This window comes from Mastigoproctus giganteus, chromosome 2 (assembly GCF_048544385.1).
Source record: "Mastigoproctus giganteus isolate SK-2022 chromosome 2, ASM4854438v1, whole genome shotgun sequence".
Lineage (NCBI taxonomy): Eukaryota > Metazoa > Arthropoda > Arachnida > Uropygi > Thelyphonidae > Mastigoproctus > Mastigoproctus giganteus.
The window spans coordinates 97,714,273-97,741,430 of record NC_143576.1 but is presented as its reverse complement, the minus strand read 5'-3'; the positions used below and the strand labels follow the sequence as shown (position 1 = coordinate 97,741,430).

The 27,158-nt window shown below is 36.7% G+C and overlaps 1 protein-coding gene across 2 annotated transcripts in view; it reads right to left on the bottom strand.

Moving 5' to 3' along the window:
• raptor (regulatory associated protein of MTOR complex 1) overlaps window positions 1-27,158 on the bottom strand; it is a 638,589-nt gene that overhangs the window by 106,606 nt on the left and 504,825 nt on the right. For both annotated transcript variants that reach the window (XM_090389485.1, XM_090389491.1), the window contains exons 24-26: window positions 26,453-26,577; window positions 20,157-20,258; window positions 2,417-2,523 (exon numbers count right to left, since the gene is read on the bottom strand). In XM_090389485.1, the coding sequence (XP_090245611.1) occupies window positions 2,417-2,523; window positions 20,157-20,258; window positions 26,453-26,577 (334 nt within the window). The remainder of the gene's footprint in view (window positions 1-2,416; window positions 2,524-20,156; window positions 20,259-26,452; window positions 26,578-27,158) is intronic.

The following is a 27,158-nucleotide window of genomic DNA, read 5'->3' as shown; positions in this document are numbered from 1 at the left end:
GAAATTGGCAAATCATCCCATCTTTAAATATTGTACTTAATTTCGCGCGCGCGCATGCATGCATGCACACACACACACACACACACACACACACACACACACACACACACACACACACACACACACACACACACACACACACACACAATTATATAAAGTAATATAATATAATGCAATATAATCGAGATCGGATTAATGCCATCTATATTAGATAGTACATTACATCCGTTGTAATATATTTTATTATAGCTTTAGTAAAATAGGTACATGCTATTTAATCGGATATTATGTTAGTTATGTTGGTAGAGGCCGAAAATATAAAACCGAATCTATATAAATATATGAACATATGTAATTTAACATGCTGACCAAAATTTGCTTCTTCAAGTTTTCTATATATATGTGTTGTAGCTATCGGTCGGCCTAAATGTCATCCTGCCTGTTAACAACTAAATTACTACCTAACTACTTATCAACTTAACCACTAAACTTTTAATATTACATATTTGGCCATGTTATACAGGCAGATGACAACAGAAACAGATAACTCTGTTAATTATGAGTGGGATATACTGGGAGGGTTAGCCCTCGATAAAGTCCCTTTCAGTGTATCCTTTTACCTATAATTAACAATTGGTATTATATTATAATTACATGTTTTGCTAATTAGTATTCTTTACTAGGTTTGGCCACGGAGGCCGGTACTGGCAATTATAGTTACTTGGTTGATTTGATCTACGGGTATTAGCATTAACACTGATAGAGGCATATGATGCAAGAAAGCAAGGTTATGCAGCAGAAAAAAAAAAAAAAAAAATCACTTCCACTTCACATCTCTGTTCGCTCGAAATACCTGTCCAGCTGAGCCTTAAATTTATTTAGGCTATCAACTTCCACGACAAGGGATGGAAGTCTGTTCCACCAACCGTAAATTTGCCTTAAGCCAGCGGGTTAAGGCAAATTTACGCACATCTATCCTACATCTGTCTTTCCTCAATTTGAATTTATGCCCTCTCAGGTGATTATTCTGAGCAAGAGGAAGAATCCTATCAGCATTGAGCATGCTCAAACCATTCAAGGCTTTATACACCTCTATCAGATCACCTCGCCGGTGCCTAGTATCCAGACACTGTAATTTGCAAAACTTAAGCCTTTCTTTGTAAGAGCACCCCTTTGTTCCATTCCCTAGTCTTGTTGTACTCATTCCAGCAGCTCTATATCCTTCTTGAAATGAGGCCTCCAGACCTACCTATATATAGTACTCAAGGTGTGGCTTGACCACTGCCTTATACAAGGGAATAATCGAGGTGATTATTCCCTTGTATAAGGCAGTGGTCAAGTGGTCACCTCCTTATTCCTGCTATAAAAATTCCTGTATATCATCGACAATACACCATGAGCTACTCTTGCAGCCCGTCTGCACTGCACAGAGAACTTCATATCTGCCTGCACAATTACCCCCAGGTCCTTTTCATTCTCTACCAATGTCAGTGTAGTACCACAGAGTTGATATGTTGCTCTGGGGTTGCTGTTTCCCATATGTAGTACTTTACATTTGTCAATGTTAAACTTCATTTGCCACCTCTCAGCCCATCTGCTCAACCTTTCCAGATCCTGTTGCAGCAGCATAGTGTCAGTAGTGTCCTTGACAACCCTGCCAACCTTTGTATCGTCTGCAAACTTGGACATTAAGCTTGATATACCATCATCAATATCATTTATAAATACAGAAAACAATAATGGACCCAACGCTGAACCCTGAGGAACTCCACTAATAACATTAGTTCACGATGACCAGTGTCCATTGATTACCACTCACTGTCTTCTCCTCCTCAACCACCCCTTTATCCATAGCAGCAATTTGCCTCCAATGCCACACTACTCCAATTTGTGCAGCATTCTTCCATGTGCAACAGTATCAAAAGCCTTTCTAAGATCCAAGTATATAATATCAAAGTTATTCCCTGCATCCAGTTCTTTTGTCACTGCATCATAGTATCCAATCAAATTGGGCAGGCAAGACTTCCCCTTAACAAAACCATGCTGTGTCTGAGCTATAACTGAAGTCTTGTCTAGATGATCCTGCAGTGCTTCTTTAACCAGTGCCTCCATTAATTTTCCTGGAACAGAAGTCAAACTCACAGGTCTATAATTACTTGTGTCAGCCTTTGATCCTCCTTTGTGAATTGGGGTCACATTTGCACATCTCCAGTCTGTGGGTTCCTCGCCTGGTATATTTTAGTCAGCATGTTATATTACATATGTTCATATATTTATATAGATTCGGTTTTATATTTTTGGCCTCTACCAACATAACTAACATAATATCCAATTAAATAGCATGTACCTATTTTACTAAGGCTATAATAAAAAATATATATATACATATTTTTCTTTACACTAAGCAAATTCTTACCAGGATTTTAATCTCTTTGTCCAAATCCCAAATTCTGATTATCCGAACATCTCCTGATGCAAAAAGTTGAGAATTTCCTTGTTCCCAGTGCAAAACAAGACCAGATCCTAATTAAATAAAGTCGAGAGAGAGAGAAAAAGATGCATAAGTTACTTAATGGTGATTTTACTTTCTTAGTTAGATTTTAACCTGCTGGTACCCGCATAGATTAGTTCCTATTATTATTATCAGCTCTATCTCCCTGACACAAAACAATTCTATTCACCTAGCAGCATTTTTCAGGAACTGATTTTTTCCTAGTTTCTTTATTAAAATTTTTTTTTGTGAAATCTGCATTGAATAGGCTGATACTGACTCCCACATGGCTATTAATTTTTGTACAAGTACCACCATGTTAAATCAAATCTGGTTTTTAAAAAACTAAGCGGACCAAAACTATGAAATTCATTAACTAGTTTTGTGATAAAGAATATCAAGTTTTCAATGACACTGACCATTCTCCACACCTAATATACAGTTGACATGATCCACTTCCTTTTTGGTTAACACCAATGAAGTAACTGGGATTCTGCTAAATGAGATATTATTGTATGGTTCGTAATGCCAATACTGATTTTTCCTCAATGTAATCCCTCATGGCTAAATTAATAAACAGTTATTATTCTTATTATTACTATTTTTTAAACTTTTATGAGTCTCATTTGCTTATCACACACAATTCCATATATTATAAATTGGAATTTAAAAGATATATTAGTTCTTATTCTTTATTTACTTCATTATTTTACAATTTTATTGTGATCTCTTGCTTCTCTTTTATTTGTAAGCCAGATTATTTCCATAACGCTATAAAGCAGATGGATGTATGCTTTATGGTGTTATGGATATAATTTATGATTATACCTGGTAACAAATTGTATATAAAATTTTTTTTCAGTGGCAACTGCAGATTAGCCACAAAAACATTAAATCCCTCCATCATCCTCTCTATGGAGGAGATAGATGGCTGTTGTTGTTATTTGGTTTTTTTAGGAGCATTAGCAACTAAGGCCATATTGCTCCGGGGATATGCAGTGGTCATTCCCTGACCTTTCTGCATCCTCCGTATTTGGAGATAGGTGGCACGTTCATTTACATACAACTGAATGTGACAATCATTAATTGATCTGTAACATAGAAGGAGAAACAATTTGCAGCCAAAATGGAATGTTTTGGATGATATCTGAAATATTGCTCCTGCTTGAGAGAGTATTACATCTAGCGTAATAATGAGCTGTTTCAGAGAGAGAGAGAGAGAGAGAGAGAGAGAGAGAGAGAGAGAGAGAGAGAGAGGAGGGAGAGAGAGAGAGGGGGGGGAGGCAAATCATAGTCCAAAAAAACAAATGTAATAGCAAACTTGGAAGGGAGATATGGACTTTGCTGACGAATTTGAGGAGTTTGTTAAAAAACTCCCCAAATTCACATCAATGCCAGAAGAGCTATTGAGTACCAATCAAAATGAAGTTTTTGATAGTGGTGAAACAAAGTGAAAGAGCATTCAACTCTACTTTCTAAAAAAGATGCCCAAAATGAATTGAACATAATAGAGAATGTGCTAGTCTTTTGATAAACAAACAAACTATTGAATTTAATAACAACTGTGCTGTATTTAGGAAGCACATAAGACAAAAATGTGCAAATTGAATTAGATTCTTTCTTTAAATTATACAAATTCAGATTAAAGAGCTAATTCCCCTTAATATTAAGACTGTAATTCATTTTCTACTTTATGATACTAATTACACATACCCAAAAGTCCCCAAAATGTATTTATAAAATAAATTAGACTCACCCCGGGTCTTATTTGCTACCGTCACCTTCGAAGAAGTCCCCTGATCCCAGCTCTTCTCCTATGATTTGAATGCCTCCTGAAAGTCCTCCTTTATCCGAGTCTTCAGCTGCAATTTGGTTTGGATATCCTCTACGCTGTCAAATCTTTGACCCTTCAGCTTGATTTTCATTCTTGGGAAGAGGAAGAAGTCTCAGGGGGCTAGGTCTGGGAAATAGGGGGGGGGGGCAATTGTCATGTTGTTGGATGCCAAAAACTGCACCACAGCAAGAGATGTGTGGGCCGGCATGTTGTTTGTTGTCATGAGTTCATTGTGCACCACTTCTCTGGATGTTTTCTCCTGACAGCTTCCCTTAACCGCCTCAGGTCGTCAACTTTGCACTGACGGTCTTGGCCAGGAGGAACAAATTCCATCAATATCCAAAAAACAGATCAGCATGGACTTTACATTGCTCCTCACTTGTCAGGCTTTCTTTGGTCGGGACAAAGATGGACTCTACCACTGGGATGATTGTTGCTTGGTTTCTGGGTCATACCCATATACCCAACTCTCATCACCAGCGACGACCACAGAAAAGAAGTTTTGATCACTCCTGACCCATTCTTGAAGATCTCTGCTAACTTCCATGCGATGCTGCTTTTGGTCTTCGCTCAGTAACTGTGGCACGAACTTGGCTGCAATCCTTCTCATGTTCAAATCTGCTGACACGTGCCGTACGATAGTCCTACAATGCCACAAATGTTGTGGATGATCTGCCTGCGGTCTTCACGGATCACCACCCAAACTTTTGTGACATTACCTGGGGTGGTGCTCGGGCGCCCAGAGCAATCGCTGTCATCAACTGAAATTTGACTGTTTTAAAAACGGTTAAACCAGTGGTAGGTCTGCATCTGGCCTAAAGTATTGTCACCAAAAACTTGTTTCAACTTCTTATGGGTTTCTGCTGCTGTATTGTTAAGAAGGAAACAAAACTTGATGCAAGTATGTTGCTCTCTCACATCAGCCATCGCAACAAACACAAACTACGCGAAACACACCGCCAAATAACTGCACATAAATATTCAATGACTATCCAGCCTGATGCCATGTGGCACACTGATTCACAAAGGATGCATGCAGTGTTACCTAATGCCACAAGTCTGTACCAGACATAGTTCCCATGCAACAATCAAATTTCGGGAATATTTGGGTAGCACCTCGTACATATATATACTACATTTTTATTCCAATATTATGTTGTTTCTTTTCTCTTAGTTCTGATGAATAAAAGAAAATTAAACAAAATTTATTATTCTTAGTATTATAGACAGGGCTTTTGGCATTGATTTTATTTTTCAATTTTACTATTTTATTTTATTCTTAAATATTATTGTTAGATATATGTACAAAAAATTAATAATACAATTTTGACACTTTTGGTGGAACTTGTTACTACAAACCTCATCATTACAAAACATGAAAATTTAGGTCCCAGGAACTCTGTATTAACAAGATTCTACTGTAATTTTAGCTGTCAAAGACTAATCATTTGGTCTCCTTTCCAGCAATCAATCTCGCTCTCTCTTGTAATTTGTTCATTTCCTTTGTTTCAAAAAAGAGTTCAGCTGCAAAGATTACAATGCTCTATGCCAGTGGTTTCCAAACTACTGAGATCTACGGACCATCTCAAAAATCCAAAAAGAAGTTCACGGACCCCTTTAAAAAATCAAAAGAACTTTGCAGACCCCTATATATAACATACGTATATGTTTGTTATATGCACATAACATATCATATATATATAAGGTTAATCACCATTTTGTGGATCCCCCCCCCATGGAACTGGTCTATGGACCCCCAGGATCTGCAGATCCCAGTTTGGGAAACGCTGCTCTATGCAGTCGGTTTCATTTAGTCATGCTTAATTTATTATGAAGTAATCTCCGGTCTTGATGTTTTATTTATAAATTAGTCTATAATTTTATTCATTCTCCTACTCTCTTAACTCTTATTTCATGTACATTCCTTGTGCAAATTCTTCTCTTCAATACATGTTCTTCTTGCCTCTCCTTAGAATGAACTATTCTTCTGTGAGATGATATTTTATGATATGATACCAATAACCTTCACATGGCCGAAATTTTTGTTCTCAAAAATATTCATTTAGGTTTGGTTTTTTTTTTTATAATTAGGAGCATTAGCAACTAAGGCCATATTGCTCCGGGGATATGCGGTGGTCATTCCCCGACCTTTCCGCATCCTCCATATTTGGTGGTCACAGGCTCGAACCCCGGTCTAATCAAGAAGCGTGTGCTACATACTGCCGCTCCTGCCCACGGAGGTGCCTATTCATTTAGGAAGCTGACTCGATCTGATGAAATTCCTTTTATATTTATTTTAATTAAATTAAACTAAACTACTATTTATCTACCACTGAACTACATTCAGAATTGTCAATGCAATCCTAATTTTCTCAACTGTATTGTCATTGGAGATGAGTGTTGGGTAATTAAGTACAACCCAAGGCCCAAAACGTTTCATTTACAGAAGTCCGGGATCAAGACTATTCTGATGATGCTTTTCAACAGATGCAATTCATAAAGAATTTGTAATGCATTCTGCATAGAGGCATTTCAAAGATTTGAAGTGCATATCCTGGGTGAGGTCACAATTTTGAGGGAAAGGCAGCTATTTCTTGCTACATGATAATGTCCTGCCCATTCCACTTGTTGTGAAGACATTTGTGACAAAACATGACATTATACAGATCAACCATCCGTTCTACTCTCCCGATCCAGTAGACTTCTTTCTTTCTCTTTCTCAAGATGAAAATTACCCTCAAAGGAAAGAGATTTCGGGACATTGGGGACAAAGAAAAATGTAACTGCTGAACCGAACATCATCTTTTTGGGCACCTCCACAGACTCTTTTCAGACACTTTTAGAATGGCGCTATAATCTCTATCTAGGCCTTGTTCCATATTTGGTCCACAGTCATCAGGTTTGGATCCTCTTCGATTTCTCTAAAAGCCTGCAGGAGCAGCTCCTGCAGTCTCAGTTTAGGCCCATGTTCTTGAACCCAAACTTCTTGTGATAGCCTTGTCAAGTTCCTTCAATAATGATATCACATACCAGGAGTCCGTGTTGATTGAATAAGCTTTCTCCTGGGACGACTTTGCAGTCTTGGCACCATTTCTTATTTTTGGCTCTCAAAATCATGTGGTCGACCTGGGTACTATGCCCAACACTATGACATGTAATAAGATGTTGGTCTCTCTTCTTGTACTGGGTATTAACTATCCATAATCCATGAGCCATCTCCAGGATCCTTTCTCCATCCACATTGCACTCACCCCATCCAAAGCTGCCATAGACTCCAGAGCAGCCTTGGGTTCTCTGGTCTACATGTCCATGAACAGATTTTCTATTAGGAGAATGATGGCCCTTTTAAATTACACCTTAATCAAAATAACCACATAAGTTTTACTATAACCTGGAAATGGGATTGAGTTTGGAAACATTACCCATTTTCTTAAATATTATTAAACCCAGAATCAAAAAATTTCATCTAGATTATTAATTAATGCAATCTCACAGAGGTTACCTACACACATAATTGCCAACTTCTGACTTCCAAAATGATGGAGATCAGGCATTTGTAAGCAAGAGATTTTTGGGGCAAAACAGGTGAAAAACAGGAGCATTTTTCAAAAAGCAGTTGTATAAACTGATCGTAGAGTAGAAACCGAGAGTAGAAATCACAAAAACCGATTTTTCAGAAAAAGTAGGATTTTTGTAAAATCCCCACTGCACTAAAAATTAAATTTTGCTGACAAAGTACACATTTCAAAATAAAATGCAGGCACAGGATTGTTTATCAGTACAGCACGCTTTTAAACAGTAGCTTATCTACCATTTTTCTGTTGATTTCAGTTTGAATACTCTATTAGCCATCAACTGATTTTGATGCTTCAAGAAAGATAATGTTGCAAACTTTGATCTTTTCAGAAATGATCATTTGGTTTTGTTTGTAACAATGGCCGTGCTGTGTAGACTTGGCTGTCAGGAACACTGCCGAAGTTCAACTAGAAAGAGAATAACTGAACTCAAGTTTTTCTAACCTGGCTGAATATTCTCTCACACTTAACATTACTATGAGAAACTGTTGAGATGCCAAGCATAACTTGGGATTATATAAAAAGGAAGCTTCTCTCAGTTCCCTAACCAAGGACCACTGTATATTAATTTATTCTTCTTTCATAATAGTATCTGGTAGGTTTTCACATTGAAACTGGTAAAAGTGATGCTGAAAGACATCCGTTGCTTCATCTATTTCTTTATCTTTAATGAAAGCAAGAAGTACTGGAAACTTTTCCCAAAAGCTTTCGCATTTAAAAATGACACTTCCAACTGATGAAATTTGTGATATATCAAGCATTTATAATAACATAATTTTTCAACGGGAACTTGTGCACCATGCAGTCATAATGTACTTCCTCTGTGAGCAAAAACACAAAATCTCCTATTGTTTTAAACTCTCCACAACCTTGGCAACAGAAATGACTATGATTAAGTCAGAATCATCTTTGGGTCTAGAATCACCTTTGGGTTTAGTCTACTACAGTAATAAATTTCTCAAATGGAAGACATGAAAACTTTTGGTAAAATAAATTTGCAAATAATATTTTTAAATGTATCAAGGAGTAATGACTTCAGTATATGGATGTGGGATACAGTGGACTGAAGGGCTATGTTTGGATTTTCAAATGTTGGCATAATGTTTAAAAGAAAGCAAACTGCATTATTCATTCCAGAACAGAGAAACATGAACAGATTTTCTGCACAAGTAAGGATAACATGCTTAGAATTATCAGCTTGCTTGGCCTGTATAAATTGCTTTTACGAAAAGTTTTCAATTCTGAAATTCTTTTTCTTGAGTTCATCAATGTCTTATTTCAAAACTTTCGGACTGAACTGAATTTGAACGTGAGTTCATGCCACTCACTAATGATCATTTGCACTTTGTAGCTATGAGAAGTGCTTATATTGCCTTTCTCACCACTTTTAATCTCCTCTTTAAAGAGATTTGTTACAAATGCTTCAAAAATATTTTTTATTTCAGTGGCATGCATCAGTTGAAATTGTATAAATCTATCTTTCCCTTTAGCACTTCCTTCTAAATAGAAGGAAATTTCCACCAAGTATTCATCTGCTTTTTCAGGAAGGCATGCAGATCCCTTTTCAGCACACACATTTAAAAGATGACAAGGGTTACCACCAAGTGTTAAATTTCCTCTTAATACTGTTGCTATGCCAGTTTTTAGGCTTACCCTAGTGCATTATCAATACTATCAGACAGTTTTTTAAAGAAATCGCAAGTTTTCAGGTTATTCAAAACATGTTTTACAATGTTGTATCTTGTAGAGTTTATTTCCAATGCTGGCACTGACAGCAACCCTGATTTAATGGTTTTTTTTTTTTTTTTTTTTAATTACAAAATATCACCACAATAGGATATAGCTTAGAATCACTTTGATCACTGATTGCCATCAGTAGTAATTGACAACAGCACGCTTTTTCAAACCATCACCTCTTCTTTCTTTGTCTGTGCAATTTCACTAACAATGCCAGTTGTTCTTGCTCTTCCACAACCGTGTTTTTTTATTTATTATTTTTTTTTATTACTATTATGGTGGTGGGAGATATATTTCTGAAAAATGTACCTGTGCGATCAGCACAACTCAGAGGAAGATGCGTATGAACACTCACCACATACAACATTTGCTTTTGCATTTCTAAGCATTGCATACTGTTGTTAATGCTATTTTTTTTTGCAAGTGTCTGATTACATCATGTTTCCTGCTGCTTAAAATTGAAAAACCATATCAACGTATGGTACACAAGGCAAACACATTACCTATTTCAGATTACAGAATACATGAAAAATCTTTAGTGTATGCTTTTGAAATTTTACATTGTAGTTCTTTTGTAATTAACAATATCTTATTGAAAGATATTGTTAATTAGTTTTGCACTACACAAGTAATAAATGACTACAAATAACTGGGAACAATACTATTATTGTGAGTTTCTATTTTGACTACTAGAGCAGACCTGACAGCTACTTCTTTAAAAAAATTAAGCAGATATTAGGAAAGTTTTAAAAAACCCAATTTTAACATAGCTTTATTATTCTTTGTGGAAAGAAAAAGATGGAGGAAAAACTGATTTTTGCAAAAAGATGGAGAAACCCCTCTTATTTAGTAAAAAATGATGGATTATCTATAGTAAATATGGAAAATTGGCAGCTATGTATATAGGCACACATTTTTGTACTTATATTCTTCATGAATATAGTAAACAAATTATGCTTTTTTATTATATTCATAATTTGTTTAATATATCCATATTAAACAAATTATGGATATGAACGAAATAAATAAGGAAATCACTATGAAGGAAGTACATACATGCCATGAGATTTGAAGGATATGCAGTCTGTTCAGAATGAGTGCCAAGGCAGCCTAAAGGCCTTGAGTTTATTTGTTTGTTTTGGATTTTATTGGTGCATTAGCAACTATGGCTATAATGTGCCAAAACTAGGTCATATATAAAAAATTTAAGCTTTTGGTGACCTAATAAATTAGATCACTATGTTAAGATATATCATGACATAGGTATAAAAGATATATCAATATATAAATAACAATAAAAGGTAAATTCTAAATACGCGTAAAAAGGACTAATTTTAAATAACTAAAAATAGCAGACATGTGGTCATTTTTGGATAAATTCTGACTGAGTGTATAAGGCTCAGTCAGATGACTAAAAGCGGTAAAATATAAATCATGTTCGTGTCTAAAACTCGATTAAAATGGTGCCACAGTTCTCACACATAGGAGAGTCATCTACCCTCAGCAGAAATGCATGTGTAAGATGACTGTGTCCTATGCAGAGGCGAGCTAGAACAACTTCCTCTCTGTGGTTCCTGTGCAGACTAGGTTGCCAGTGTCGGATTACAGGCTTTATCTGATAGAGCTTGTGACTTGCTCATGACAAGACTGTTGCCACTGGGAGAGTAATTTAGTGTGTTTTAGCTGCCTGTCTGTATAGGGGGCTAACAGGCAATAAGTGTTGTGGTGTTCTGAGGATCTGGCCACAGCATCTGCCAGTTCATTTCCCCTGACCTCAATGTGCCTTGGAATCCAGCAAAAATGAATGTTGAATGAACACTCAGACAGAATATAGCATCTGCTGAATGTGAGTCACGAATGGATGAGGATTATACCCCATCCCCGATAAAGCATGAAGTGTATGTAGAGAGTCAGTGTACACCATACACCTTTGATACTTATGGGTTTTAATGTGGTCCAAGGCTAACTCTATAGCATACAACTCAGCTGTATATATGCCGCATTCTTGGGGAATCTTCCCAAATATAGTACAACCTGGAAAGATAGCAGCAGATCCAACAGACAACTATGACTTCGAGCCATCAGTGAAGACAGGCAAGAATTTGGAATATTCAGTTTGATGGGCAGCACAGAGTTGTTGGTAGACAGAAGATGGAGTTATGGCCTTAACCCAATTTTTAATGGAGAAGTCACATGATGGTAAGCGAGCATGCTAGGGTGGAAGTGGTTGCCTTGATGACTGGGCAACATTATATACCATGATGTCGAGCTCTCTGAGCAGCTCTTGGACAAGGATGCCAAAGAGATGGTTGGCAGTCTGATGAGTGTTGTATAGAATTTCCCATCATGGCTCGAAAACGGCTGCCCACATAGGGTTGTCTGGCAGGGATTACAATTTAAAGGTATATTTTAAAGACAATTGCTTTCATCGGAATGACAGTGGTGGTTCATTTGCTTTGACATATACACTCTGGACAGTAGATTTTCTAAATGCTCTAGTAGCAATATGGATGGTTTGGTGGTGAACTGGGTCTAGCCGATGTGTACACTTGGGACCCATAGTCTAATTTGGATCAGACAAGCACACAAAAAAGGCAGAGTAAAGTGGAGCAGTCTGCTCCCCATTTACTGGAGGAGATAGCACGTACAAGATTCAAATCTCACGTGGACTTTGTCTGAAATTCACGGATATAGGGTAAAAATGTCAACTTCTTATCGAAAATGAGCCCCAAGAGTTTTGTCTCGGGTGCTACTGGAATGATGTTTTGTCCAAGTTTAAGTTCCAGTTCTGGGTGAAGGTTCCGTTTGGGACAAAAGTGTATACAGGCGGTCTTCTGTGACGAGAACCTAAAACCATTAGCCACTGCCCAAGAGTTGACGTGGTCAATGGCATGCTGCAATTGTCTTTCAATGACCCTCATATTGCATGACTGAAAAAAGATGGTAACTTCGTCTACAAAAAGGGCACTGTTTACGGTGGGGTTGTTCAGTAATAGAGTTAACTTTGATAGCAAAAAGCATAACACTTAGAACTGATCCTTTTGGAACTCCCTCTTCTTGGCAAAATGGCTGGGAGAGGGTGAATCCAATACAAACTTGGAAAGACCAGTCTGCAACAAAGTTTTTTTTATAAAGAGGAGAATGTGTCCCTTAAGACCAAAGTTATATATGTCTTTTAAAATTCCATATCTCCAAGCTGTGTCATACGCTTTTTTCCATATCAAAGAAAACAGACACCTGGTGCTCGCATTTCAGAAAAGCATCATGAATAGATGTTTCCAAGCGGATTAGCTGGTCCAGTGTTGACCTGTTCCATCGGAAGCCACACTGTATTCTGGAAAGGTTGTTAGCTTCTAAATACTACAAAAGCCCCAAAAGCTTTCGAGTGTTGGCATTCGAGGTGAGCGGATGTGCTTCGTCAGGGCTCCTCAGTTAAGTGGATTGGATTACTGTTGATTAGTGCTTTTAAATATTTGATTTATTTAGATATTGTTGGGTTATTTTGTTATTGGTTTTCCTGTAACTGTTTGATTTTAATAATGTTATAGATATAATTTTATAAAGTTAATTTTCATTGATATTTAGCCAATTTTATAATGGTAGTTATGAGATCTGCCTTAAACATGTCAGAGGGTATTGTGACTCATACGGAAATAGCCGATGGCGATTTACGGGTGAGCATGATTTAATCCGTTGCGGAACCTGTGGAATGTTTTCCAAGGTCGACCTGGTGACTAATCATAGCCCACCTGGGATTCTTTTCTTTGTGATCGATGTAAGGAGTGCACCCACCGATCTTAAATTACAATTTGGTGCACTGATGGAACAATCTGAGTCCCTGAAAAAACGGGTGCTTGCCCTCGAGAATAATGCATCTGGGAGCTCATCAGGGACTCAAGACTCCAGAAATTTACCAAGTGATGCACACCCGATTCGGGCCTCAAAACAGAAAAACCAAGTGCAAACTACTCTGGTTAAAAAGGACATTATTTTATTAGGAGTATCAATTGCCAGGGAAACGGGGAATATTTTTTGTAATAAGGATAGGTGGAGTAGAACCAGAGTATGCCTGGCAGGAGCAACTATTAATGATGTCACCAACAGATTGTCAGATTTTAAGGGGGGGTAAAGAGAATATTATTCACGTGGGGACTAATGACAAAAAAATTGATGTCAGAACTATCCCACAGAGTATTATGTCCATTGAAATCTCCTAATAATAGAAAAGGGGATGGCAATTGCTTAATGAAATCATCAAGTCTCCTGGAAAAGGCCTCTGAGGTTGGGTAAATTCATGTCTTGACGATAAATAAGCTCATACACCAACCATTAATTGAAATAACTCTTTACTGTGACTAAAATTTGCATGCTACTGGATGCCAACTCCACGGGTTCTTCAACTCAGAGTTCTTCAACTCTACGGAAATAGCCGATGGCGATTTACGGGTGAGCATGATTTAATCCGTTGCGGAACCTGTGGAATGTTTTCCAAGGTCGACCTGGTGACTAATCATAGCCCACCTGGGATTCTTTTCTTTGTGATCGATGTAAGGAGTGCACCCACCGATCTTAAATTACAATTTGGTGCACTGATGGAACAATCTGAGTCCCTGAAAAAACGGGTGCTTGCCCTCGAGAATAATGCATCTGGGAGCTCATCAGGGACTCAAGACTCCAGAAATTTACCAAGTGATGCACACCCGATTCGGGCCTCAAAACAGAAAAACCAAGTGCAAACTACTCTGGTTAAAAAGGACATTATTTTATTAGGAGTATCCATTGCCAGGGAAACGGGGAATATTTTTTGTAATAAGGATAGGTGGAGTAGAACCAGAGTATGCCTGGCAGGAGCAACTATTAATGATGTCACCAACAGATTGTCAGATTTTAAGGGGGGGTAAAGAGAATATTATTCACGTGGGGACTAATGACAAAAAAATTGATGTCAGAACTATCCCACAGAGTATTATGTCCATTGAAATCTCCTAATAATAGAAAAGGGGATGGCAATTGCTTAATGAAATCATCAAGTCTCCTGGAAAAGGCCTCTGAGGTTGGGTAAATTCATGTCTTGACGATAAATAAGCTCATACACCAACCATTAATTGAAATAACTCTTTACTGTGACTAAAATTTGCATGCTACTGGATGCCAACTCCACGGGTTCTATGGATTGCCAAAAACTCACAAGGCGGAAGTCCCTCTTAGACCCATTGTCTCATTTATAGGCAGCCCCACATATGCCTTGTCAGGGTATTTGGCAAAACTGATTTCGCCTGTAGTGGGTCAGTCTGACTACGTCATTAAAGACAATAGTTTGTGGGATTTGTGAAGGATTTGATTATAAATGAAAATGAGACCATGATTTCTTTTGATGTGTCATTATTTACATGCATTCCTATTAAGCATGGAATTTATTGTGTGAGAATGGCATTGAGTAACGATGTCTCTTTGGTTAACTGATTGCCTTTAAGTATAGAGGACATTTGTTTAGGTGTAGAACTTTGTTTGGCCAGCACCACTATGGTGTTTAAAGGAATCATGTACAAACAGATTCACGGTACAGCCGTGGGGTTCTCCCATTAGCGCCATCATGGCCAATCTGGCCATGGAAGAGTATAATTTTTGATGAGTTCCAGTTTCACATGAAGAAATGGAAGAGGTACGTTGACAATACTTTCACCGTGGTCCAAAAAGGGGAGAGAGGAGGATGCACTTCATTGGCTTAATAGCTTCTCCCAATTTATACAGTTTACTTCAGAGATGGAGACAGGTGGCACCCTTGCATTTTTGGATGTATTGATCTCTAGGATAGGCCCTAGCCTAAAAACTTCGGGTTTTAAAAAACCTATGTGTAGAGGTCAGTACACCCGCTACAGTTCAGCACAAGCTGGACAGCATAAGAATAGTGTGGTAAAAGCTCTGGTAGACAGAGCAATGTCACACTGTACTACTTCTGAGGACAAAGAATGTGAAATCAAACGGGTCACGGCAGACCTTAGAAAATGCGGATACCCCCCAGAGGATTATGGACATATACAGCAAAGGAATAGTGTCCAACCATAGGGAACCGTTTGTTCCTGTGGCTACCACATACATCCCTTACTATCCGGGCCTTACTGAGCGGTTAACCAGAATTTTACGGGGTTTTAATACACGCTGTGTGCAGCTTCCCGGGAGGAGGTTGCACACAGTTGTGTCCCAGGTAAAAGATCCAATCGTAAACGACTTTAGTAGTGGAGTTGTTTACAGGATAAAATGCCCGGATTGTGAGGAATGCTATGTGGGCGAAACAAAACGGCGGTTAAAGGATCATCTGGGGGAGCATTTAAATGCTATAAAAACCGCTGATTATAATAAGTCTGCTGTGGCTGAGTATTATTGGGAGAGGCAGCATCAAATCTCCCCAGAGGATGCGGTTATTGTGGATCGAGTGCATGGATTCTGGGACCGTAAATGGCTCGAGAGCCTGTGAATCTGTTCATCGGACAACAATGCCATGAATAGGGACAGGGGTATGTGTTTGCATCCCCCATTTGAAACTATTGTCCTAAGTACGGATGAACGGTTTTGCTTTCCGCGCTCCCGAGCTATTTCCGCTTCCAGTTCTGACCATGCGCCGATGGAACCACGTGGTGAAATACCGTGAGCTTGTTATACATAAGGAAGTGTTGACAGAAGATTTATTACTGTTCAGGAAGGAAGCTGATACTTCCAAAAGCTACAGGTTTTATCGCCTTTAATTCAGTTTATTTTAGGTAATTTTATTTTATCACAATGATTTTATTACAGTTTTAATTCTTATATAGTGTATCATAGCAGTTTTATTTTATACATTAAATTTTATCGTAAATATGTTATTTTAATTTGTAAATTTTAGTCACAGTAAAGAGTTATTTCAATTTGTAAATTTTAGTCACAGTAAAGAGTTATTTCAATTAATGGTTGGTGTATGAGCTTATTTATCATCAAGGTCTGCCTGGGAGATGCCGTTCCCAAGTTGCAAATAGCTGGAGCAAACAGTTAACAGGAACCCTGCTGTAAGACGAACTGCTACAGAAAGACCTTGAATCATCAGTATATCATATCAGTAATATATATTTATTCCATGGATAATTTGCTTGTCATGTCTGTCAACTTTAAACTTGCAAAAAGCTGACAACCAGCAATTATAATCAGAAGGAAAACTGTAGAATTTTGGGCCAAAGAAGCTGAAAAATGGAAGGTTTGTTTTGCAAAAAGCAGGAATATTTTTTTGTAAAATCCAGACCACATTTGAAATTAAGTTACACCGGCAAAATACACATTTTTTATTAAAATACAACTATAGGAGCATTTCCTAGTACAGTTTACTTTCAAACATTAATTTACAAAGAATTTTTCTATCTGTGGATTTCTGTTTAAAATGTCTGTTAGATATAAACTAATTATGAAAGATTTAAGAAAGGCACTGTTGCAGACTTTAAAACACTTCAGAAATGTTAAGCCAAAGTTTTGTTTATTAAAATGGTATTGCTGTTCAGACTTCACTGTCAAAATCATTTCCAAAGTTCACTAGAAAGAGAACATTTGAATTCATCCCCCCAACTAGTTAAATATTCTCTGAAACTCAGCATTGCTATGAGGAATTAAAATGGTCAGAATGACTTGAGAAAAGTTTTTTTATAAATTTCATGCTTCCTTGTACACTTGTCAGTTCCATGACACCAAGGACTACTGTACATCAATTCTTTCTTATTTAATAATAGCATCTTGTAGGTTATAATGCTGAAAGTAATAGAACTGATGCTACAAAACATTGATGTTTCATATATATCTTTAATGACACCAAGAAGTACTGGAAACTTGTCCACAAAAATTTTTAAATTGATAATGATGCAATGCCAATTGTTGAAATTTGTGCTACCTTACCATTTATAAGAACATAATTTTTCAATGGAACTTGTACACTATATAGTCATATGCAGAAGAATAAAAGAACAAAATATTTTCCTCTTGGTTTAGTCTCTCCATGATCCTGGCAATAGGAATCCTTATAACTAAGTCAGAACCAACTTTTTGGTTTAGTCTGATATGGTAATCAACTTCCAAAACGGAATTGGAAGATTTAAAAACTGTAGGTATAATAAATTTGCACATAATATTCTTCGACATATTTAGGAGTAATGACCTCATAAATGGATATACATTGGACTGAAGGCTATGTTTTGATTTTCGAGTACTGGCATAATATTTAAAAGAAATAAGAAAATTACTTTATTGAAGCTAGAAGAGAGGAACAAGAATAGACTCTCTACAAGTGAGGATAACCCACCTAGAATTATCAGTTTGCTTTCACCAGAAGCTTGCTAGTTAGTAGTTCTTTTTTCTTGGGGAGTTCATTAATTTATTATCTTTCAAAACTTCTGGACCATGAACTGAATCTGAATGAGCCAGAAGCACTCATTAGTGACCACTTGAACTCAATTTGGTAACTGATTCTAGATGCTTGAAGATGATTCTATGCAGAACTGAAGGCAAGATTCAAGAACCAACTGGAAAAGACCAGATGGGTTTTAAAAAGGGGATTGGCACAAGAGAAGCAATATTTTCTCTGAATATACAGGTAGAAAGAGCAATTGAACACCAGCAGTACCTATTTGTCAGCTTCAGTGACTTTAACAAAGACTTCGATTGCTTGAAACATGATATCCTCTTCCAGCTCTTGAACAATCTAAACATCAATCCCAAGGAACTAAGGATACTATGGTTACAATACCTTGAGCAAGACGTGGCAATCACTATAGAAGGAGAAAACACAGACTGAGTACAAATCCAGAAAGGCGTGAGACAAGTATGCGTGTTGTATCCTATGCTGAAACCATTATAGATATAATACAAGATTCTAAAGAAGGAATTACTGTTAATGGTTCAGTTATCAGTAACCTGCAATATGCAGATAATACTGCCCTCGTTGCAACAAACACTACTCAACAAAGTGGTAACAGCCAACGAACAGACAGGCTTAACAATTAATGCCAAAAAGACCAAAACTATGGTCATAAGCAAAAACACCTTGCCTGGAATCAAAATATGCTGTGGCAACTGCCCCATCAAACAATAAATCCACATCCCTTCCTGCAAAGTATTCCTCAAGTGTCTTTCTACCTTTCTGATGGAGGTACACCCAGTTTAAGAATCTATATTTTAGATAGACCAGATACATTCCAACATTATTCATAAAAAAACTGCAACTTTGGAAACCTAAGTGTCAAAGTGGCTGTGGCGTAACCCCACAATCAAATACAGCATCATCCTTCCAAAAAGGGAGTTCAATTTTAATTGTATCTATTAACTAAAATTGATGACAAGCATCTACATATTTGGTGTCTCCGAAGTCGGCAGTCTGGGGAGAGTATAAATTATCTGGAAATATTTTCATTACATACACTGTCAGCATTCAAAATATTCCATAGTCACATTAGAATTGCTCCAATACTCAGGCCTTTTAGAACAAGATTATTCTACAAAAAAAAAAAAAAAAAAAACCCACAAAGATGACTCATTTGCTATTGATGTTGCCAGGAGATTGCAACACTTGAACGTATGAAAACAGTTTTGCATCTTTTAAATTATCTTTTATATCATTGATTCTTATTCAGTTATTGAGAAAAGTTTAAGAAATTCCCTGCAACACTCATGGAATTCCTCTCAGAGGCAACATACTCTCTCTCAAGACTTCTGAGTTTGGAGACTTCAAAACCCTTCTAGGTATTTCATGAAACTTCAAAACCCTTCTTTGTATTTCATGAAACCTTTATGTATATTATGTATTTCAGTTTTACACACACACAATTAAAACTGGGATATCTTTTTAAGAAATACTATGTGATATTGCATTCATATCTCTCCTGTTAAACAAGCTGCACAACTCTGCATTGTACTGATGTATAAGAGCTATCAGATGCGAAAGTCAGCTGATTAGTACAGAAAAGAAACTACCAGTTTCTGGTATCACTGCTACCTGTTTTTTTTTTCATAACAGCCTTGTAAACATACTAAACAAGATGCAGTCACTACTGCAACATTTGTTGTGTACCAAGTGGTTGCTGGTTGTTTATAATGGCTTTTGTTGAAATGATCAATTTGGTCTTTGCTTATACCATAGTGGATATAGAAGGGATCTTGCAATCAGCACATGTGACTGTTTTGCAATAAAGGCAGCCATATGAACACCCAATGAACAGAAGAAGTTAGTCACTGAGCATGTCTAATGTAATGCTGGTCGATAAGGGTCTATAAATGTTTACAGAGTCTACTGCAGTCAAAAACTGTGGAAACACAGTTCCCAGTTATCTACTTGTAAAATTTCAAATATTTATGACAACCATTAAAGAAGTATTAAGCTCCAAAGTGTCAAAGTATTTTATATCTTGTACATAGACTAATAATGCATATACTGCATGCCATGCAGAGAATAAAATAATGTGGTAATAAATAAATTAATAATTTCTTAACAAAAAAATAATATGAGACATACCACGTGTGGAAGGCATCAAATCTTGCACAGCCTGGAAGCCAGATACTAACTCAGGTTTTTCTTCTGTTAAAAAGTTTCGCCACACTCTAACAGCACCATCATCTTTAGTTTCAGAAATTAACCAATGGTTAGTATTTTTAAAAAAAGTCTGATAAAATCTAGAGGGCAGATTTTTAAATTAAAATTCTACAGAAAGCAAAATTTCTTACATTATAACAATTATCAAAATTAGACACCAATTTATCTGTACAAGAAAGTTCTGTAATTTACAATTTGAGGATTAACCTGTGAACACTGTTTTAGAACTGTACCCTCAAAATATAAGGAAGACTGGATCTCACAATGATGCTCATCAAAATCTCAAAATACATCGCCCCATCCCATCTCTTCTATCATGCAGTGTGATTGATGTCTTTTGAGATTTTGATGCCCATCAAAATCTCAAAAGACATCAGGCAACCACCCCATCTCTTCTGTCACTCTGTCACTGCATGACAGAAGAGATGTGGTGGTTGCCAGAGCTTTGCTCTGGAGATTAAACATGGTTCCACCACTTCAAACATACAATTAGCAAAGTGGTGATATTTCCCTGGTTGATGAGAGTTATCTACCACCTAGTAAGTATTGCTCAGAAAAAACAAAGGGACAGCATTTCTTTGTGGGCACCACACCTTGCCCCTGCTTATGTTGGTTTGCACCTGCGTGGTCATATCCATTATAACAGGAGTCATATTTCAGGACTTGTATCCGAGTGCTATACCTAGAGTTACTAACAGTCCCATTGTGAAGACACAAGGATGATTTGACTGTCGCAGAATGACTGGACTTTGCTGCCAAAATTTGGTCCATTTGACTCCTAGGTAGTAAGCCCAGCTTGTCATACCTGAGAGAATGTCTGTCACATTCTCTCAGGAGGCGGCAAAACAACTAAGCAAACCCTTACCCATAAATTTTAAGAGCATCCTTGGACTCAGGGGAGGTTCCCATGGACTGGAGATGTGCAAATGTATCTCCAATTCACAAAGGGGGATCTAAGGGTGACACGAGTAATTACAGACCAGTTAGTTTAACTTCTGCTCCGGGTAAAATAATGGAGTCACTGGTTAAAGATGCATTGCAGGATCATTTAGGCAAGACTGCAGCAATAATTCAGACACAGCATGGGTTTGTTAAGGGAAAGTCTTGTCTGACAAATTTCATAGGATATTATGATGTGGTTACAAAGGAACCGGATGCAAAAAATAATTTTGATATCATATATTTGGATTTCTTTGGAAAGCTTCTGACACTGTTGTGCATGAAAGACTATTGTACAAATTGGAGCAGAATGGTATTAAGGGTAAGTTGCTACAATGGATAAAAGGATGGTTGAGTGAGAGAAGGCAGAGGGTGGTAATCAATGGGTGCTGCTCTTCATGGACTAATGTTATTAGTGGAGTGCCACAGGGTTCGGTGTTGGGTCCACTGTTGTTTTGTATATTTATCAATGATATTGATGAAGGTATATCAGGCTTAATGTCGAAGTTTGCAGATGATACAAAGGTTGGCAGGGTTGTTAATGACAGTAATGGCAGTGTGCTACTGCAACAGGATCTAGATAATTTGGGCAGATGGGCTAAGAAGTGGCAACTGAAGTTTAACCTTGACAAATGCAAAGTACTGCATATGGGTAGAAGTAACCTCAGAGAAACGTACCAGCTGTGTGGTACTACATTTAAGGTGGTAGAAAATGAAAAAGACCTGGGAGTAATTGTGCAGGTAGATATGAAGTTTTCTGAGCAATGCAGACAGGCTGCCAGGGCAGGTCATGGGGTTTTATCAATAATATATAGGAATTTTGCTAGCAGGGAAAAGGATTTTTTTTTTTTTTTTTTTTGGTAGTTGTTGGTGCATAGGCTTCTGTGGCCATAATGCACCTCCCAAGGTTTTTGCAGTACTTTGATCCAAGCCCGAGGCGGGAATCAAACCCGCGACCTTTGGGTTGCCAGGCAGGTACTTTACCCACCCGGCTAGCCCGGTCGGCAGGGAAAAGGAGGTGATTGTCCCTCTGTATAAGGCAATGGTCAGGCCACGCCTTGAGTACTGCGTACAGGTCTGGAGGCCTCATTTTAGGAAGGATGTAGATTTGCTTGAGCGTGTACAGAGAAGGGCAACAAGATTGGTGAGAGGAATGAAAGGATCCTCTTACCAAGAGAGGCTTAGGTTCTTCAAATTGCAGCAGCTGAAGTCTAGGCACCTGCTCGGTGCTCTGATTGAGGTGTATAAGGCCTTGAATGGATCGAGCATGCTGAATTCTGGTGGGATCCAAATTAAGAAAAGACAGATGTAGAATAGATGTGCGGAAATTTGCCTTTAGCCAGCGGGTGGTTAATTGCTGGAACAAACTTCCATCTGTCATGGAAGTTGATAGGTTGAATAAATTTAAGGAGGAACTGGACAGGCATTTGGAGGGAATGGTGTGATAAATTTTTTTTTTTTTTTTTTTTTGGCTGATGCTGCATAAGCTCATACACATGCTTTCTTGCATCACATGCCACTACTACTACTACTACAACCTCAAAGATCAATCTATTAGTAAAATGGCACACATTATATACTCTAAAGCAGAATTAAGAATAAAAAGTATGTGATGTATGCAGTGCATCACACTTCAGGTACATTAAAAAAATAGTAAAAATGCATGTTAAAAAAAAAAAAAAAAAAATCTGGCACATTGCCCATTCATTTTTCCAACCAGCAATGCATGGCAACAAACATAAGATTCAGTGCTTCAGTTACAATATAGTGTATGGACTACCCATGTGATATGAAAAAAGTAAATAATTATTACTGACTTCTATTGGTCTGATTTTAATGAAATTTGGGATTTCTTCTCAAATCTTCTTAAAAGGACCAAATATAAAATTTCATGAAACTTCATCCACTAGAATGCAGAGTTATTCCATGTGGACATGCAGACAGGGTGAAGACAATAGGCACATTATGCATATATGCTAATGCATCTAAAAACAAAACATTTTCCAGAAAAAAAAAAAAAAAGTTGGCAGTGCACCTGATAGGTGCACTGCCAACTTTTTGTTAGAATTCTGGGACACTGCCACTGCTGAGTTAATAAACAGCACAGTTCTACAAACATGATAATTCAATGCAAGCAGTATTATTAACCAAAAGTTAAAAATAAGATTTATATACAGTAGGCCCTTACAGTAGAATTTAATGGACAAAAAATTTCTGTCCTAAAGTAAAATTGAGAACCTATTTATATCTGATAGCATCACACATCAGACAGCACATCTGTCTGATGCACGACGCTATCAGACAGATGTGCTGAAAATTCCTTCTAATGAAATAAAGGCTGTTTCACTGCTAGATAATGCACCTGCTCACCCTAATGCTGAGAGGTTAGTTAGCAGGGATGGAAGAATTAAATGTGTTTTCTGCCTCCTAACACTACTTCACTGATACAGCCAATGGATCAAGGGTGTAATCGTTGCACGTAAGAGGTTATGGTTGTTTCGGAAGAAACAGAATAAGATACAAGAGGCACCAGGACACTGAAAAATTTACATGCATACAACATCAGATCTGCTATCTTCAACTTAGTAGCTGCATGGAAAGATATGAAGATTACTACCTTCGCCAATGCTTGGAAGAAGTTGTATGACATAGAACTTGAAATGGACTTTGAGGAAGTTGAGGCGTCTAATTTTCAGGACACTCTTCTGAGGGCCAGCAACAAAAATGCAACTGAGAATGATGTGGAACAGTGGCTCGAAAATGACACAGGTGATCAAATTTTTTCTGAGGGAGAGATTGTGGAAAATGTTCTTCGTGGAGAACAGGACGATGATGATGACAAAGACGAAGAATCAGTTGCATCTCATCCTAAATTGTCTGTTATATGGATGACATCATCCACTGTATTGAATCATCATCAGACCTTGATGCACTTCCTTATTATGAAAATTTGAGAGAATTTTGATCTACAGTAATAAGTAAGCAGCACCAAGGTGTAAGGCAACTGAAGTTTGATTTCCTCAAGACCACTTCGTCAACTGGACTTGTTTCACCAGAACCCTCTATCAGCAAGGAATTAACAATTCTCCCTCTATATGACAATTAAATTAATATTAATATATATAGAATATTATGTATCTTTTTTTAACAATTTGTGTTTTTTATTCAATAGTGTTTAAGAAATTTAAATCTAAAATGGATTTAAATGAAAAAAAAAAAAAGTAATGTACACATTGGAAACAATTTTGTGTCAGCTTTAAGAAAGAAAAAAAAAAAAAAAAAAAAAGTAGTGGAAACATTCCATTAGTTACAATGTATAGTTTTTGACGGGTTTAATTAAAATACAGTTTGGTTCCTGTAGTAAATTTATTTTTATATTTTTCACAGATGTTTTAGTGGCATGTATAAATTACTCAATATATATTATAATAATATTTTATTCATACTTATATAATAACATTTTAATACATCCTGTACATTGCAAGTTCATTATTAATATATGTTTTTAAAATACATTTGATTTAACGGATTTTCGGGATTAGCGGATACCCCTTCCCCCAATTAGTCGGTTAAATCGAGGGGGTACTGTATTTATTTAAAAGCTTTTAAAAATTAGGGCGTGTTAAACACCTACAGTCAGCCCTTATAAAATGAAAAGGCTAGCTTTGTTAAAAATTTTGTTTGCCTAACAAAATTTTTAACAAAGTTATATGAAGCTTGATGTCAAAGTTTGTAAATCATACAAAGGTGGAGGGTAGTCAACAATAATAAACAGAGTATGCTGTTTCAATAAGACTAATAAAAATTATTCAGATTATCTGAGAAATTAAAACAAAAGCAAAACATTAGGAATTGCAAGGTTGTAGCATTTGGGTAACAGTAATCTCAGATTAACCTATTACTTAGGGAACAGAAAACTTCAAGTAGTTGAAGGTGAAAGTGATTTAACAATAATGATATAGTCTCCTAACATTGCAGGCAGCATACCAGAACAGTGTATGAAGTTTTTATCAGTTATATGTAGGAACTTTCCAGTAGTCCATTCCATTCTATAACACAACATTTAAGCTAAATCTTGAGCTTAATCAATGAGCAAAATCTTGATTATGCTGCTTTGATTAATGATTGATGCGTAGTGTCTAACCCAGTATTCATTCCATGTGATCATAGATGATAAACACTAAACCAGTATTTGTGTCGGCCTGCAAATTTTATTTCAAGGAACGGCATGAAGGTAGCAACTGCTTATTGATACAAACAGATGTTTTCATAGGAGAGACTACAGTCCTGCATGTTGCAGTATGGAATTCAGGCAGCCATGTAATGACCTGATCAAAGAATTCAAGACTTCAAAAAGGAGTGAATAAATTAATAATGGGGAAATCTTTTTCTTTTTTAATTGCTGACTAGATGCAAGAAAATTTTATTTTATTCACATATTAATTACCTTTGAAGAATTAATTTTAATTTTTTTTTCAAAAAAATTAAAATTATTGCCTCAAAGCTTTAATGGGTCTTTCTTATGCAAATCAATTTGCTTATATTAATACTGAGAATAATAACATATCTTCTATTACAGTGGCAGACAAAAAAAAAAAAACTGAATCACTTGTGAATTTTGCAAATAATGTGCTTTGCACTGCACTGTGGTTTCCAGAAATGTTTGAAATGCATTTGTTAGATGGGATATATATCTCTGTGAATGAAATCCAATAAAAAGACTCCACCTGATATACCTAATTGCCATAAATATCTTCCCAAAGAGAAAAGGGGTAATTAATGGAAATATGAGAAATCATGCAAATGGCAATCATGACCACCAAACACATTTTATTGCATTTACATGTACAAACTGAAATGATAAGTTAACATAATAGTATTATGTACTGTAAATCACCAGTTTCAGCTTTAATTTCAGCACCTGGGTTACTGTTGACTGGTGGCAGCCTATTTTAACAGCGATAGCAAGCATAGAAAGCCTTTCTTGGGACAGAGCAACAGCTACACTTTTTTTTCTTGGTGTCAACTGAACATATGGAACCATGCTTACACCTCTGCAAAACAGGATACTAATCAGCATGTATACCCTTCCAATGCCATATTTATAGTAGAGTTATCTGATGCAATACCTTTGCTTTGCGACAAACAAAATGACTGTAATCAAACAATATCTTAAACGTTTCACTACAAATGTAACTTTTTTTTAAGGTGATGCAGTTTTTTTTGTCTGCCACTGTATATATGCCTAAAAAAGATTTCTAACAATTCTTCTCACTCACCTGATCCAAGAATCAGATGTGTAATATCATGAGCATTAATGAAATCCACAGCAGTAATCCGAGAGAGTGGAGAAGTCCCTATACTATGGGAGCTCAGCATTGAACCCCGTTCCAAATCCCAAACACTACAATAAAAATATTTCTCATCTATAACACAAAGAAGCATTTCAAAGTTAACAATGACTAAAATAAGTGAAATCCTAAAGTTACACCAACCTAGGATTGGTTTAAAAAATCTGCACATGGAGATTAAATTAAACTTAAATATGGCTAAAAAACATTTCTAATGACTTTGTTGTGTTTACAGGTAGTGGATGAATTCATGCATTCAATATTGAGAACTGTGATTTGTTCTATTATAGTCTTATGGTGTAAAGAATCTACAATGAAATCCACTGTCCGAAAAAATATCCAGTTAAGGTGAAAAATAGCATTATGAGATAAATGCAATTTCGTAAAAAAAAAAAATTAAAGCTTCCGTAATATTACAGAACACGGTGCCCCTTTGAAAATCACGCCGAGAAGCATTGATGCCAAACAGCTGATGCCTTAAAAAAATAATACTAATAATTTCTCTTTCCACATACTTTTTGTTAAAACAGTGAGCCCCAAACTATTGAGATCTATGGATGCCTTCAAAAATTAAAAAATGTTTGCGGACACCTATATATATTAGCAATATACAACTGTTAAGAAGCAAAATAAG